General features: G+C 36.8%; 1 protein-coding gene across 3 annotated transcripts in view; it reads left to right on the top strand.

Annotated features, from left to right (window-relative positions):
• The window catches only part of Tgi (Tondu-domain-containing Growth Inhibitor), a 196,535-nt gene that overhangs the window by 162,954 nt on the left and 17,312 nt on the right, over positions 1–16,269 (top strand). For all 3 annotated transcript variants that reach the window (XM_069818491.1, XM_069818492.1, XM_069818493.1), the window contains one exon: positions 6,949–7,069. In XM_069818491.1, the coding sequence (XP_069674592.1) occupies positions 6,949–7,069 (121 nt within the window). The remainder of the gene's footprint in view (positions 1–6,948; positions 7,070–16,269) is intronic.

Below are 16,269 nucleotides of genomic sequence, written 5' to 3'. Positions count from 1 at the left end.
AAGACATATTCATTTCGTTCATAAGAGGTTTTACAATCATTTCCAATAACTGTTTAGTAGGATAATAATAATTATAATAGTAATAAATATTATCATCTACTTCCAAAGATTTGATCATTTGACCCCTTTCATTATTCTTCTCGTGAGAGTCATTGTTTCATAAGTAACATACGTTCTCTAGCTCCATAGTGTTACCAAGATAAGGGTACCTCTTAAGATAGCATAGAACAAACACAAGGAAAAGGACATACCAAATTCTTATGAGACACATCTCTGCTTTCCTGCCATTCATTGAATCTGGATCCGCTAAATTTGTAATCAGAACTTGAGTCTCAGCGAAAGGAAATAATAAATACCTGTTTATCGAGGATTCTTGTACTTTATTGTAGGTTACCGTAAGCCCATATTTAAATTGATTAGTGGTATTCTTAGGGTGCTGGATTAATACAACGCTGTGGCTTCGTTTAAGATAAGCATAGAACACTCTTTAAACATTGGTAAAGGACAACGTCCGTATCCTACGGGATTTGAACCTACGACTCTTAACTTCCGTGTAATATTAAAACCATTCGTTTTAGCCGTTACACACGTGCCACAATAATAATAATAATAATAATAATAATAATAATAATAATAACTGAACTTTGGTCTTTGACGGTTAAGAATGGAATTTAAGAAGAAAAGTTACCCGCTGGACTGTAAAGTGGGCACACTGAAAGAAGATAATATAATAATAATAATAATAATAATAATAATAATAATAATAATAATAATAGTAATAACTGAACTTTGGTCTTTGACGGTTAAGAATGGAATTTAAGAAGAAAGGTTACCTGCTGGAAAGTGGGCACATAGAAAGAAGAAGATGATGATGATGATAATAATAATAATAATAATAATAATAATAATAATAATAATAATAATCGATTCGTAACGTTCTACATCCTCTTCCGGTCCTCAATGTTCACCGTTCTCTAGCTCGTTAAAATCACCTTCTGACTTTTGTCACACTCTTTGATTTCTAACTACAAAGCACTTCTTGGTTTTTCGTTTTCTTATGCTAATAGGAAGTCGGTAAAATACCAACGTCAGGTGATATACTGCTCTTCCATTCTCCTGTCATTACTGTACCAGTTGAAATATTTTGTTACAGTCGTAAGGAACAGTAATTTAATAAATAAAGATGGTACTCAAGAAATAGAAATAAAACAGAGAATATAAAAAAAAAAACAAAACAAATTTATTGCAGCTCTGAATTCTATCCTGTGAAATACAAATATTTCTAACAAAATTAAACAACATATATAGTACAAAATTGTAAAAAGTATGTTGACCAACATTTGTTCCACAGTGAGATAAGAGTGACAAAGTTGAATTTTCTACGAAGGTCTGCTAGAATATCCAAACTAGATAGAGAAAATAAGAGAAATAATGAAGGTAGATGGTGACTTAGACATGTGAAATATGTGAGTGGGCCACGTTCACAGTATAGAAGAAGGAATATAACCCAAGTCAGCTATGATATCGAAATGGACAGAGAGAAGAAGAGGTAGACCAAGGTAGAGTTGGCATGATGGATTGATTAATCAAGGCGATGGAAAGTCATGGATTGGAGTTTGGCCAGTGGCTTGACACAGTTGGAATTTCGGAGCCAGAAAATGGAGCATCCGTTATAAATCGGAATATTTTTCTAAAAAAAAAATAACAATTTTTCCCATAAAAATGTTAACACTTTACTCGAAAAGTACTATCCGTATGATTCTGATGTTTACTCTTATCATTAGAGATACTGATAAGGAATAATTTATCCCTTCGCAGTTTTTTTTTTTTTTTTTTTTTTTTTTTTTTGCAAATTAAATAACACGATTAACACGTATCATTATTTTCTGCCATTAGAAAATCTGGCAACTCTACCGCAGTGACTAAGGGTCGGAATGCTGCTATTCGTACCTGAGTTCGTGTGTATTCGTAGGTGAGATGCAGTTGCCAAACTATGCAGACTTTCAACATAAATTTATAATGAACCATCTATTTTAACCAAAAATATTTACTGATATCCATTCGAAATGTATTAATTTCTATTTCATATTGAGGAATTAGTCCTATATATGAGTCAAATTCATCTTTTGTGAAATCTGAATATTCACAACTTCAGTATCATTTATGTACTCAATCTATTCATTAATGTAAGCACATTTCACGGAAATTAGCAGATTCATTGCAATATAAGAGTATATCTACACTCTGTGTCTCTGCTGATCAGATTCAGCTGGCATTTGACCGCTTCTAACATTGAAAGAAAGATAGTAACTATCCAGAAAAGGTGTCTTAGTGATTCTGTAACAGGCGCACCTTGGCACGTGCATTCTGATTGATCTACGCTTTCCGGACGTTAACATGATGCTCCGCATAAGCTATAGAAGATGCACTACATTTTTGACAGTCATGCCAGTCCTCTGCTTCGCCAGATTCCTGTTAATCGCCCACCGTATCCACCTGTGAGAAGACTAAAAAAGGAAAAGGAATTCGAACTTGTAAGATATTTAAACAATCGGAACTACCATTGCATAGGTCTCACTTATGTTTTAATATTCTCTTCTGAGTGAAACTGTACTATGGTTTTTCTTTTAGTTGCTTATTTAACGTCGCTGTATCAACTACTAGGTTATTTAGCGTCGATGAAATTGGTGATAGCGAGATGAGGCCGAGGATTCGCCATAGATTACCTGACATTTGCCTTACGACTGGGGAAAACCTCGGAAAAAACCAACCAGGTAATCAGCCCAAGCGGGAATCGAACCCACGCCCGAGTGCAACTCCGGATCAGCAGGCAAATGCCTCAGCCGACTGAGCTACGCCGGTGGCCTGTGTACTCTGTTACAGTAAAACTTTGGTTGTACGTAATAAAAGGACTTAATTTAAATTCTGCACAACTCAGAACTACGTACTGTATAAATAAGGTTTGAATATAAGATAATTTTCGAGTGACTAGGACTCAGTTAACAGATCATAGGGAGCTGGAACCGCTTAAGGATTCTTTTACCTTGTCTAAGTGTGTTTTTATCAATAGAAAGTGGCTAGAATTTTAATGTTTAATATAAATGCACTACATATATATATATATATATATATATATATATATATATATATATATATATATATATGCCTACTATGAAGTATTTTCTTCGGTCATGAACTCAGACTTCAATATACGTTTACTATAAACTTATTTCAGTTTCAGTCTTTGTTTGGTTAGGATTTGTCCCAACTTCTTTTATAAATCTGACTTTGTCTTCTAGCGAATAGCTCTTCCTTTTCCTGTCACACGTTTTCTAGAAAGATACTGAGTAGGCCTAACTGCCTAACTTGTAACTGTTTTCAAATGTTTAGAACATGTCCAGTGAGAAAGAAGATAAGCTAGCATGTAAAGACGGAGCATGCCGGCTCTGTATTCTCCTGAACTGTGTGAGTTTGATGTCTTGTCGGTACGAATTCCGTAACCTTGAGACCACTACCGACGTAAAGAGGCAGCGATCTTCACTGTCACATGGCATATAATACGAGTATGTTCCCCGTACCCAGCAGCTGGGCTTGAGAATTGTTGTTCGTTGCTGTTTAGTCAACTGTCCGAAGACAGGTCTTGAACCTCACAAGTGATACAAACATGGTACCACTTATGAGGCAACTAGGCCAGGAGATAATGGGATAGTGTGGCCAGCTTCTTTCCCACTATTTGAGGATTGTGAAAAATTATTAAAATGTATTCAAAGCATAAAACAAATTATGTGAGATTAAAATGAAACTTTATTATTTATCAAAATGGACTTACAATTCAAACTCATTTTTTTAAATTATTATTATAGATACTGTATATTAATTTGTCCTACAGAATTTATCTGTAATATTGACACTTAATATTTTAGGAGAAAAATTCGCTCCGGCGCCGGGGATCGAACGCGGGTCCTTGATTCTACGTACCAAGCGCTCTGTCCACTGAGCTACGCCGAATTCAATCCACAGCACCGGATCGAACTTTCCTCCTTCGATGTTTCCCTTTGTGGCCTGACTCCAAGTTAGGCATATACTGTATATGTTGACGTATATCCAATGTCAACTGCCATTATACTAGGAGCGCACTCAGCTGAGTGACTTGTTGGCCGGGAATCCGCAGTTATTATGCACTGCTAGCTGAGATCCGGTGCTGTGGATTGAATTCGGCGTAGCTCAGTGGACAGAGCGCTTGGTACGTAGAACCAAGGACCCGGGTTCGATCCCCGGCGCCGGAGCGAATTTTTTTCCTAAAATATTGTCATTTTTTTCAAATTTACTACTTACAAAAGCGAATTACGTACTAATCAATTACGTACAATTCATAATTAATTTCTAAGTATTTGCAAGTAATTTTGCCGGGACATATTCGGGACAAAACTACGTATAAATGTGTTACATAAGTTATAACCCAGTTTCTACTGCTATACAATTATGTTCATTAAAGATTACGCCTATACATATTTATGGACATCATGTCTGTTATTCGTTGAAATGTCTGGTTGTTTATTCATTATTATCAACTATTATCTGGTCATTAGAGAATAGTATTGAGTTGATCGTGTAATTCTTACACACTCTTTCCATAACATTTTCCCACCATGTAATGAAAATAAGTTGGAGCTGAAGTTTAACGCATTGCTGTTCTGTTGAAGATTTAATATAACAATGATAATAAATTAATAATCTAGATGCAGAAGACAGTGACACTTTCCATCTGCATAATATAGAGCGTTCGGAAGAAACAGATTTCGCTCAGGTAAATGCTGTCTGCCTTTTCTTGTTGTAAGTTAAATGCGACTGTAGAGGAAATATTGTGTACATTTCCCCTAGATCGAGCTTGGAAAGGTTTTGTGTTGCGTATTATCAATAGACAACACAGACTGAAGAGATATCAAGATTATAGCATTAGAATACAGTTAACTTCCATTCATTGCAGGTTTAGTGCGTGGCATTGCAGTAAGCCTACACATTAGAACAGCGAATCTTGATTTATGATGCTTGTGTTACGGAGAAATTGTACAAAAAGTATCGCGCTATAGTTCCACGGAAATATGCTGGCGTTCAAAGAAATTTAATTCAGGAATCCAGAATTTATTGGGGAAAAGTGATAGAAACCCGTTCATTTTTAAATAAAAAGGAAGACGAATAAATCGTATTGAACTGGACAAAACTCCATGATATAGACTATCTGCTGGAACAGTCTTCCACGAAGTCGTTGGAGTTATCTCAACAGGAAAATGTATCCAAAAAGTGTATCAGCTTGGAAAACTACGAAATTGTTAAAACTAAACCTTATAAGACAACAGTTGTTCATAAAGCCTGCAGCTTACTGCTTCGGACATTCTGTCTCGGACAGAACGATTTTGTCTCGAACAGTTCGATGCGACGGTGGTTACACGCATTCTTACGAGGCGGCAGCTTACTGCATCGGACATTCGTCCCGGATCTCGTCTTATAAATGTATTTTTTAATGATACAATGCCTCTTCAAAGAACCCATCACAATTTTCAAGTCGTTCTTTTCATAATAAAAGACCTGTCGTAATGTCGTTAAAGCGTCTTCCTGTCATCTTCTTACTATGTCTCAGACTCATATGAAATGTTCAGGCGTGAGCATAACCAGCCTTCGCCCACTTCAGCAATGCGGAATGCATCAGACTACCGGAAATCCTACAGCAAGATTTTGATCCAGCAAGAATGTCTCCTTTTCCATCTTACCTGACCACTGTACAAATATCATCTCATTCCGCCTTGTTAGAAATATCCTCATATAATTTTCATATAATTCTCGAAGCCAAAGGTTTCATAGCTGCATGCCTGTAAGGGATCTTTTGACTCTCATAAATTCTTACAACCACAAAAACTTGTATTGCAATGACTTCTCCCTGAACTGAAATTGCTTTCAGAGGAGATGTAGCTTGAATTATTCCTTTCGTTGATGACGTAGAATGTATAAAAGTTCACAGCATTTTGAAGGTTGAATTTACCTTCGTCTTCCATCGACAAGCATAATAAGATTTCAGATTGTGGTGCATTCGGAAAGGAAAAAAAAAAGTTATAAAATTGGTATTATTGTAGAGATGAGGGCATATTTCTAATTATTTCCTTGGATGTTACTGAAAAGGTAGACTATAGCCTAATGTTTGGAATCCTGAAAAAGTCGCCATTGTTTTTTTATTACATTTATTGTCATTATTTTACTTTAATTGAAGTTTTATATATGTACAAGTTATCATAGTGCACGTGGTAATGTAGTGACCAAGGTGCTATGCTACAAAGTCAAAGGTCACGGGTTCGATTCCCGATTGGTAATGTACTTTTTTCAGTTTACCTAATCTTTCCGGCTGCATATGATCTTGGGGTCGACTTGTCTAACAGAAATGAGTACGGGGGTGTTTTCTTTGAAGTTAAGGCGGCAAGCATGTAGAGCTGATATCATTACTACTACTAAAACCGAGGTAGGAGCTTTAACCTCCCGCTTCCCTGTGGACCTCCATGGCCTGTAGCAGGATAACTTTACTTTTTATTTATGCATTTATCCTAACATGAAAAGTGAGAAGAGTATTTTGTTAATTGGGATCGTTACAAATGACTACATCCAGCCATGTGGATTTAATATTCTTCATCAACAATGAGAAAATTCCAAGCCAAACTTTTTCTGAATAATCCACCATTGTTTTTCCCCATTTAGAATAACACCTAACGTCTTTCCTTGGTGTCTTACGTAAATAACAACAATAATTTCAATACTGTATAAACGAAAATATTTCGTTTAGTTTGTTTTCAGATCGAAAGTTTGTCTAGTTTCCAGTTTTTGCCATCTATTTTCCTGCCAATCATTATTTTACTCCCTGCTGCTGGATAATATGTTTACCATCACCGTTTTCCTTTGTTGCAGACGATGACAGGAGCTGTGCCACAAAGGATCTTCCAACAGCAAGATGGCGTCGAGAACGCAGGTGCAGAGACAAGTTGGGTGATTATTCCAAGCTGCAACAAAACAAGTCCACTCATGACAGGTAGGGTACACAGTCAATAATGATTTCTCCAAACCTGATGTTATTTGTAGAACTTTTTAGTAAGGCCAGAGATAGAAGTGTGGTATACGAGAGACTACCAGTAGCAGTCACCATAAAGATATTACCAGACGCAGAGGACGTTCTAGAGGAAGTTACTCTTCTTTGCAACTATCGATCGGAACAAAATAATTGTGCGTCTCTTCTCATGATGCCACGCAGTGTTGTCACGTGATGGCAGCACGTTTAAAACTAACATTGCTATTGAAGACTGTAAGCCTACAATTTAATAGATGGACGTAGAGAAAATATACTACCATATTTTAAACTGTGCACTTAAAACATACAGTAAGTAATTTTAAGTCTGCCCAATATGAACGTTTTAGCATTTGGTGCTGTGTATACGATAGCCAATGTAGTAATCCCGTACTCTAAAGAAGTCTGTTGTTAGGTATAGCCTACAGTATGTACTTTAGCAGACTTCAGCTCTTATTTCAGAAAAATGCAGTATTAAACGATTTTTTTATTTCGGGGAGCACAATCATAATAAAGCCCATCGATTTAAGGATTTTAATTAATTGCTGTTTTATGATGAAGGATCGGTGGAGCGGAGAAAAATTCTCTCCGCCAACGGGATTCGAACCCGGGATTTCAGCTCTACGTGCTGACGCTCTAGCCACTAAGCCACACCGGATTCCAATTCCGATGCCGGATTGAATCCTCTCAGTTTAAGCTCCACCTCTTAGTTTCCCTTTAGTGGCCAATCCTCACGCACTGTGTCACAGATGTGTGACCGTGGCACAATGTCCAACACACTAATAATGTTGTTCATCATATGATAACGCAGAATTCCTGCACGGAAATATATGTACTTCGGTACATCGCAATAATATGATATGCGTATATAATCACTTAGTAATTTAAGACGGCGCTCATTCCGTCGGATCCCGACCACTTAGTCACTCGTAATGAGTGCAACTCTGCACATTAGTGTGTTGGACATTGTGCCACTGTCACACATCTGTGACATAGTGCGTGAGGGTTGGCCACTAAAGGGAAACTAAGAGGTGGACTTAAACTGAGAGGATTCAATCCAGCATCGGAATTGGAATCCGGTGTGGCTTAGTGGATAGAGCGTCAGCACGCAGAGCTGAAAACCCTGGTTCGAATCCCGGTGCTGGAGAGAATTTTTCTCCGTTCCACCGATCCTAAATCATATGATAACGCAGAATTTTTGCACTGAAATATCATATGTACTTCGGTACATTGCAATAATTGTTGTTTTGTTTAGTCAACTGTCCGAAGACAGGTTGGAACATCATAAGTGACATTAATAAGGCGTCGCTCATGAGGCAACTAAGACAAGAGATCATGGGAGTGAGGTGATCATTTACTTTCCTCCTCTATTGCATACATCGCTAACTAGTGACATACTCGTATTTCACTAATCAGACTTAAGATGTAACAAAAAATTGTTCTTCCTCCGACATATCGTCAAGTGAGATGTGGGTCTACTGCCTGATGATACATATATATATATACATATCAGCCATAACCTCAATTGTTAGTATTAATTTTAAATTTTACTTAAAAATAAACGAATTCGAACGATGACATCTAAAACATAATTAATTTAAATATTCCTGTTCCTTAAAATTATCCAGTGTATCGCCTATCCAGGTTATTTCGCTTTTTTTTCGTCCAGTAAGTTGCAACAAAAATTGCAGAAATGTACATAACGCTTTGGATTTTTTTTTTTTGTTTGTTGTAATTATTTTAACAATTATACTCTATTGTACTTTTTGGAGATTAAGCAAGAATAAAACCCATTAAATAAATCACAAAACAAAAATTGGACTTAAATAAAAAACTAAAGATAATATACAATAAAAAAAAAGTAAAAGCCGAATTTCTTGAAAATAAGAAAAAATATTTTTTTTTTTTTGTGAAATGTCTGTGAAGGATAGGAATAAATAATCGAAAGAAGGCATCGAGACATCGCGTGCAAGCCATGGTCGTGGGGTCAAATCCCGCGTGGGGTTTGGGATGTTTGTCAGTTAACAATATGATTTATTTCCTAAATTGAAGACCCCATGCCAAGCTATTCCCACGTCACGGTATTGCCATAACATGTTCGTGTGTAGTGTGTATTGTTGAAAATGTCTGAAATTTCGAAAGACAAACCCTGAGAAGAGCGAAATGCGGTAAACAATAAAGAAACTGAAAGAACGGTCGTTATTGTTCTGAAGTAGGAAGGATGTTTCCATGTGTAATATTTTGGGGAAGTGTTCTTTAATCGAACACATCTGCATTTAACGTTGAATACTTACAAATTGTAATTGCGCGAAAGAACCAGAACTTCTCACCGTTCCGAGCCTTATACAGTGAGTCCCAGAGAGCGTTTCCTGTTTTTCTGTCGGCCGAACAACGGTAGGTCCCCCGCTATTATCGCTGCTTGCATCCGCGAACTCACGGCGCTTTGTCGGATTAAAACTTACATACTATGTTATATTAATAAATGCAATAAGTTTTTAAAATTGGACATCCTTGTTTTATGACTAACCACTGAAGATGCCGATTTGATTGTTTCTCACGAGTTCATCTTCCCATATCTGCATGGCTGTGAATCCCCTAATATTTTAGCTTATTTCATCGCTCCGGACTAGTGTTTGTGTTATCCTTCAGGCATCAGTTTTTTTTTATGTATACGTACCAAGAGAGAGGGAATGAGGCATGGTTGATGAATCCCCGTCCCCTGAATGTAGCTGTCAGTCAAGCTGCCTTGACAAGCGGCAATAAACGTACTCAGTGATACAGCTAAGAATAAGTGCAGTTTATTACGTTATATTGTGTTTTGTGATAGTTACATATATTCAGTACGTGAATGTGTACACATTTTTAAAACGTACATACGTAAAAAGAAATCGTTTGGCAAAACAAAAGAAAACTTTAGACGTAAATTTCACCTCCACTCATTTACGTGTAGAAAAACAATACTAATTTTAGTGAATAGGTTCAATGAAACAGGCTCTGTGAATGAGGTGATGTGATAAGTATTACACAAGATTGGCAACACATTCAGCTGTGTGAAGGGTAGTACCGAGTGTTATTAAAATATAACTTATTGGTAGTACGTAAGTTTTCATCCGGTAAAGCGCCATGAGTTCGCCGATAGCGGGAGGGGGCGGGACCTGCCACTGGTCGCCGACAGAAACACCGGGAAATTTCGGTTGGACTCACTGTACTTTCAATTATCGTACATATCACGATCGAAGTCCGAGAATAGCCACCTGCATAGTTCAGACGGTAGCCTACCGATTTCGACTCGAGACCAAAGATTGCGCGCTGGCGAGGGTTGGAATCCCGCTTTGACAGATTCACTAGTTTGGCTTTTTCCGAAGTTTTTCCTAATTATGAGGCAAATTTTAGATAATCGGACTGATCTCGGGAAATTTCATCTCGCTACAATTGATTCCATCGACAAGCGCAGTAAGCTTTCAGATTGTGGTGGGTTCGGAAAAGAAAAAAGTTCTAAAATTAATATTATTGTAGAGCTGAGGACTTATTTATGATTTCCGTGGATGTTACTGAAAGGGTAGATTATAGTGTTTGGAATCATGAAAAAGCCGCCATTTTTTTGCATTTATTTTCATAACTTTGTTTTATTTGAAATTTTGTGTATGTGAAAATTACTGTAGGGCACGTGGTAGTGTAGTGATCAAGACGCTACGCTACAAAGTCGAAGGTCACGGGTTCGATTCCCGATTGGTAATGTACATATTTTTTTCAGTTTATCTAACTTTTCGGGCTGTATATGATCTTGGGGTCGACTCATCTAACAGAAGTAAGTACGGGTTTTTTTTTCTTTGAAGTAAAGGCGACAAGCATGTAGAGATGACATCATTACTGCTACTAAAGCCGAAGTGGGAGCCTTAACCTCCGGCTCCCTTGTGGACCTCCATGACCTGTACCAGGGATAACTTTATTTTTATGTATACATTTATCCGAACATGAAAATAAAGAACATAACATGGCTATATGCCTTTTCGTACCTTGATTTTGAACGTTTACTGAATGACAGAATAGCCCCATAATATGATACATCTTGTATAAATAATTGACTTACCATAGAACTTTGTGCATAGATATATTTAGTTAAATCAACGTAGAATGAGCGAAAGAAAACGACTGTAGTTGCCTAAACGTTAAAGCGAACACCCTGTGTACACACAAAGGATGTGAGAACGTTATGCAATGAGTCTGAGCCCCATTCATGTAATCGCTATTTGGCTACTACAATGCGTTTCGTATTCTCTGCGTCCGCCAATACAAGGCCAACGACTGGAATGCAACACTGCTCATCAGCAGGGAAAGGATTTATATGTAAATACATATTTACTTATAAAGCTAATATAATTTATATTTTGCATTATCTTTATGTTTCACAATGTGTAGGGTTGAAAAATCCTACTTTTATTTTCCATATTTTTCCATATTTTAGAGTTTAGTACATATTTTCGTTAATTTCCATATATTTTCCATATTTCATATAAAACAGTCCATATTATATTAGGTTTAACAATAAAACAAAACAAAATTCCATTAGCTTTTAAAAATACATTTCAACAATAGAGATTTAAACACATGTTCAGTAATCCCTTTAACATCAGAGTTATTTGAAAATTAGCAGTCCTATCAACAATGGGAAAGTAAGTTACAAAACTGTATTAATTTAATTTAAAATTTTAACAGACTTCAGTTGTGCAGCTCAACAGTTAAATGCCAGTCAGAGTACACATAGGTTCAGTTTTGTAAATCATACTATAAAGACGGTAAATATGCCAAAAGTACGTCATTCAGTCAATTTAAAATCAAAACTAACAAGTTACATTTCAGAATTTAAAGAAGATGGTTTATCAACTGACAATAAAATATTATTTTGTAATTTGTGTCAGTGTGCAGTATCATCTACACAAAAGTTCCTGGTGCAACAACACATTACAACTAGTAAACATCAGGCCAACAAACAACTAAATTCCAAGCAGAGACAATTGTTTTTAACACAACCAACAACATCGAATGTAAGATCTGAGTTTAACATCGACCTGTGCCGTTCTCTCATCTCTGCTGATATTCCTCTCTACAAACTAAAGAATAAGGTCTTCAGGGAATTCCTTGAAAAATATACTCAACATACAATCCCGGATGAGTCAACACTTAGGAAGACGTATGCTCCATCCATCTACGATGAGACAATACAGAAGATAAGAGATGAAATTAAAGATAGTTCAATTTGGGTTTCCATTGATGAGACTCCCGACAAAGAAGGTAGACTTGTTGGTAATGTAGTTATCGGTTTGTTAAGTGAACAATATTCTGAACGAATTCTTTTACATTGTGATGTTCTAGAAAAGTGCAATAACAAAACTATAGTTAAACTGTTCAACGAAGCTATGGGTATCCTGTGGCCAAAGGGTATTATGTACGATAATGTGTTATTCTTTATTAGCGATGCTGCCCCTTATATGGTCAAAGCTGGACAAGCATTATCTGTTGTATATCCTAAATTGACTCATTTTACTTGTGTGGCGCATGCATTTCATCGTGTGGCAGAAGTGGTCAGAGACAATTTCCCTAAAGTAGATTTGTTGATTTCATCAGTGAAAAAAGTATTTCTCAAAGCTCCCAGTAGAGTTAACGTGTTGAAAGAAATGTACCCTGAAATTCCATTGCCACCAAAGCCAATTTTAACTAGATGGGGTACATGGCTAGAAGCAGTTGAATATTATGCCGAACATATAGACTCTATTAACAATGTTCTCCTTGCATTGGACTCTGAAGATGCAGTCTCAATTGATACTGCGAAAACAGTTACCTGTGACATAAGTGTGAAGAATGACTTAGCTCACATTCAGCATACATTTTCATGCATCATAAAAACGCTCAAAAGTCTCCAAAATAGGCACCTTTCACTATCTGAAAGTTTTGAAATTATAAATAGTACTGTGGAACAACTGAATCGTGGTAGAGGTAAAGTTGCAGATGCAGTAAGAGCTAAGGTGGACACTGTACTTTCAAAAAACCCTGGATATGAAGAACTACAAAAGGTTGTTGCTGTGATGAGTGGTGAATCAACAGTGAAGATTAACTTGGACTTATCCCCAGCAGACATTGTGAAATTGAATTATGTACCAGTTACTTCTTGTGACGTCGAACGCTCTTTTAGTCAGTATAAATCTATCCTCAGAGACAATAGAAGAAGATTCACTTTTCAGCACTTGAAAGAAATGTTTGTAACCTATTGTTATGGTAACAGACAATAAAAATTGTGTTTTGTTGAAACTACATTGGAAGATAAGGTACGTCCATTATATTTTTTGTTTAGTTTGATTAAAATGTACCAATATTTAACGTACATAGTCATTTTTTTTATAATTTTAAGTCCATATTTAATTCCATATTTTGGTAAAAATCCATATTTAATTCCATATTTTGGTAAAAATAACTACATATATATTTACATTTTTCATATATTTTTAGTCCATATAAATCCGTTCCCTGCTCATCAGTAACATTAGGAAAGTAAAATAGGTATCACTTCTGCAGTATTATACAGTTCTTCGAACTGATATTCTGTTTTTACTACAGTATTATGGATGTTGAAAATGTTGTCCGCAGGAATGTGATGAGGAATTTCGTAAATTTTTTAAATTATTTTATTGGGTTATTTTACGACGCTGTATCAACATCTAGGTTATTTAGCGTCTGAATGAGATGAAGGTGATAATGCCGGTGAAATGAGTCCGGGGTCCAGCACCGAAAGTTACCCAGCATTTGCTCGTGTTGGGTTGAGGGAAAACCCCGGAAAAAACCTCAACCAGGTAACTTGCCCCGACCGAGATTCGAACCCGGGCCATCTGGTTTCGCGGTCAGACGCGCTGACCGTTACTCCACAGGTGTGGACGAGTTTCGTAAAGAAATGTCAAAAATGTGTAGACGTTAAAGTTCCTCTCATGTAATTGAACAAATTTCCTGCTATTGTTTTTTCTTAGTTAATCTAGAATATGTTTTTTTTTTTCTTTGCAGTTTATCGTTTGTATTGCTCCTTAGGTAAAAATCGCAGGGTGTGATATAGGTCCCCGAAAACGAGAACGTAATGTGAAATTTCATTTTCTATGTGGGGGATCGAGGGAATAACACGTTTCTACTAATTATCCGATCTCCGAAAATGTCCTATGGCGCCTAAGGTTTCATTGGCTGTATACATAGTGGCAGAATTCTGCTGAAATAATGCATACAACCGCTTTTCCTCAGCTAAGGGCGAAAAATCGTTGAAGGGTCTCAGTTATACACCCAAGTCTACTTACAATGTTATCATGTATTCCTAAGGTCAATTATAATGTTATCATAAAATAGAGATCTTGTTACTCTTTCACCTCGAATAACACACTAGATACCGATTTTAGAATCATGATGTAGAACTTTTTTTTTTAGAAAATTTGGTTTCTCAGAACTACAGTATATATTTATTTGAAGGTAAACAAAGCTTCTACGTCGCGAGCCCGATTTAATAATCAGGTACAAATATTTAATCAACAGGGTCAGCAGGGCGTAGTTCATGTACGATGATTATTTTATAAGATATCAACTTTAAGAGTTTCGTGGCTCTAGATACCTACAGAATTCCGATCTTTTGAGTAAGCTTGCATGTTGACTTTCTAAGAGATTACCTTCACTGAACCCGTTGCATAGAATTTGAAACGCACTGTAGTAGTAAACCTGTTACAACATTATGTTTGATGATTGAAACAAAAACAAAATCGTAGTGTATATTAAATTAGTAGGCCTACTTATAGCATTCAGTGAATATTAATTAAAAATAAAAGGTAGTCTAAACATTGAAAAATTAGGAAATAGGTATTAACATCTTGACAAACTAAAAATAGAGTGGTAATGACATTTTGATAGATAACCTACAGGATGTTTCAGAACTTTTGTTACATCTTTATACAGTAGGTGGAAGACAGCAGGTATAGGTCTACTATTTTCACAGTAAGAAACGTGTGCCTGCTCTTCCGTCGTTACGGCGCTACAGGTCATAAAACATGTCTCATACTCGTATGTAATCAATCATACAACGATCGTTGTCACTCGACCAGTTAAAGTAATATTCATTAAAGAAGGTGTTCAAATTGACAACCGCCCTGTTCTATAAAGTGTTTGGCGTTATTTGAAGAATGCCCGCTATGGTACGAATGGTATTGCAGACTTCGACAATTCGCTGAAAATGTTCATAGCCTTTTTCCACTTTTGTGGCGTGTATTAAGCTCTTGACATGGCCAAAGCTGAAGTCAATGGGATTAAGATATTACCGAGGGATGAGACCTCGTTTACCACTTCATCTTTTATCAAAATATGATTCCGTACTGTGCAAAACAGGAAGCTGACGGACGAATTTGAACGTCATCTATAATGAATAACACATTACACGGCAGAGTGACAACGACCTTTGCACGAATCGTAGCATACATGCAGGCGCCCTTAGACAAACTCGTATTTTATGACGTATACGGTACCGTAACGACGCAGATGCGGACTCACTCATTAATTTTTTTTAATCCGTGGCGCTACAGCCCATGAAGGGCCAAGACCTACCACCCGGCTGCTGGCCTCACGGCCACATGCCGAAGCAGAGGTGGACGATCATCCAACCAGAATGGAAGTATCGTGTGGTTAGCAGCCCCCCAGCCGTTATAGCTGGTTTGCGTGACCGGATTTCGCTACCTATCGTAGCTCTCCAAGTGCATCATGATGCGGGGTGGGCACCGGTCCCATTCACTGACCGAAATTTCAAGAGAAAATTTCTTCCTCCATGAGGACTCGAACCAGCGCGCATTCCGTAACGCGAGCGACACCTCATTGCTTAATGGAAATTATTTGCCTACCCTATAAGTCTGTATTGCACATTTACAAACATTCGGCACATTCACAATCCTAAAGTAAACATGACAGGAATGCCTTGGCAGATGAATGACAGTTTCATTGTTGTAGGAATTTTAAATGAGAAGAGACAGTATCACGTGTAAAATATTCATTGGAGTAGTGCATTACGGCAGGTGAAAGCTGCTCTGTTTATGGGAATACACTACAAAATGTATTGATATGGTTATCAATATTATTTTAAAACCTTTCAAATTTAATTA

The sequence above is a fragment of the Periplaneta americana genome, chromosome 2 (genome assembly GCF_040183065.1).
Source record: "Periplaneta americana isolate PAMFEO1 chromosome 2, P.americana_PAMFEO1_priV1, whole genome shotgun sequence".
NCBI lineage: Eukaryota > Metazoa > Arthropoda > Insecta > Blattodea > Blattidae > Periplaneta > Periplaneta americana.
The sequence above is the reverse complement of the archived record's forward strand: the minus strand, read 5'-3'. Positions and strand labels throughout refer to the sequence as shown.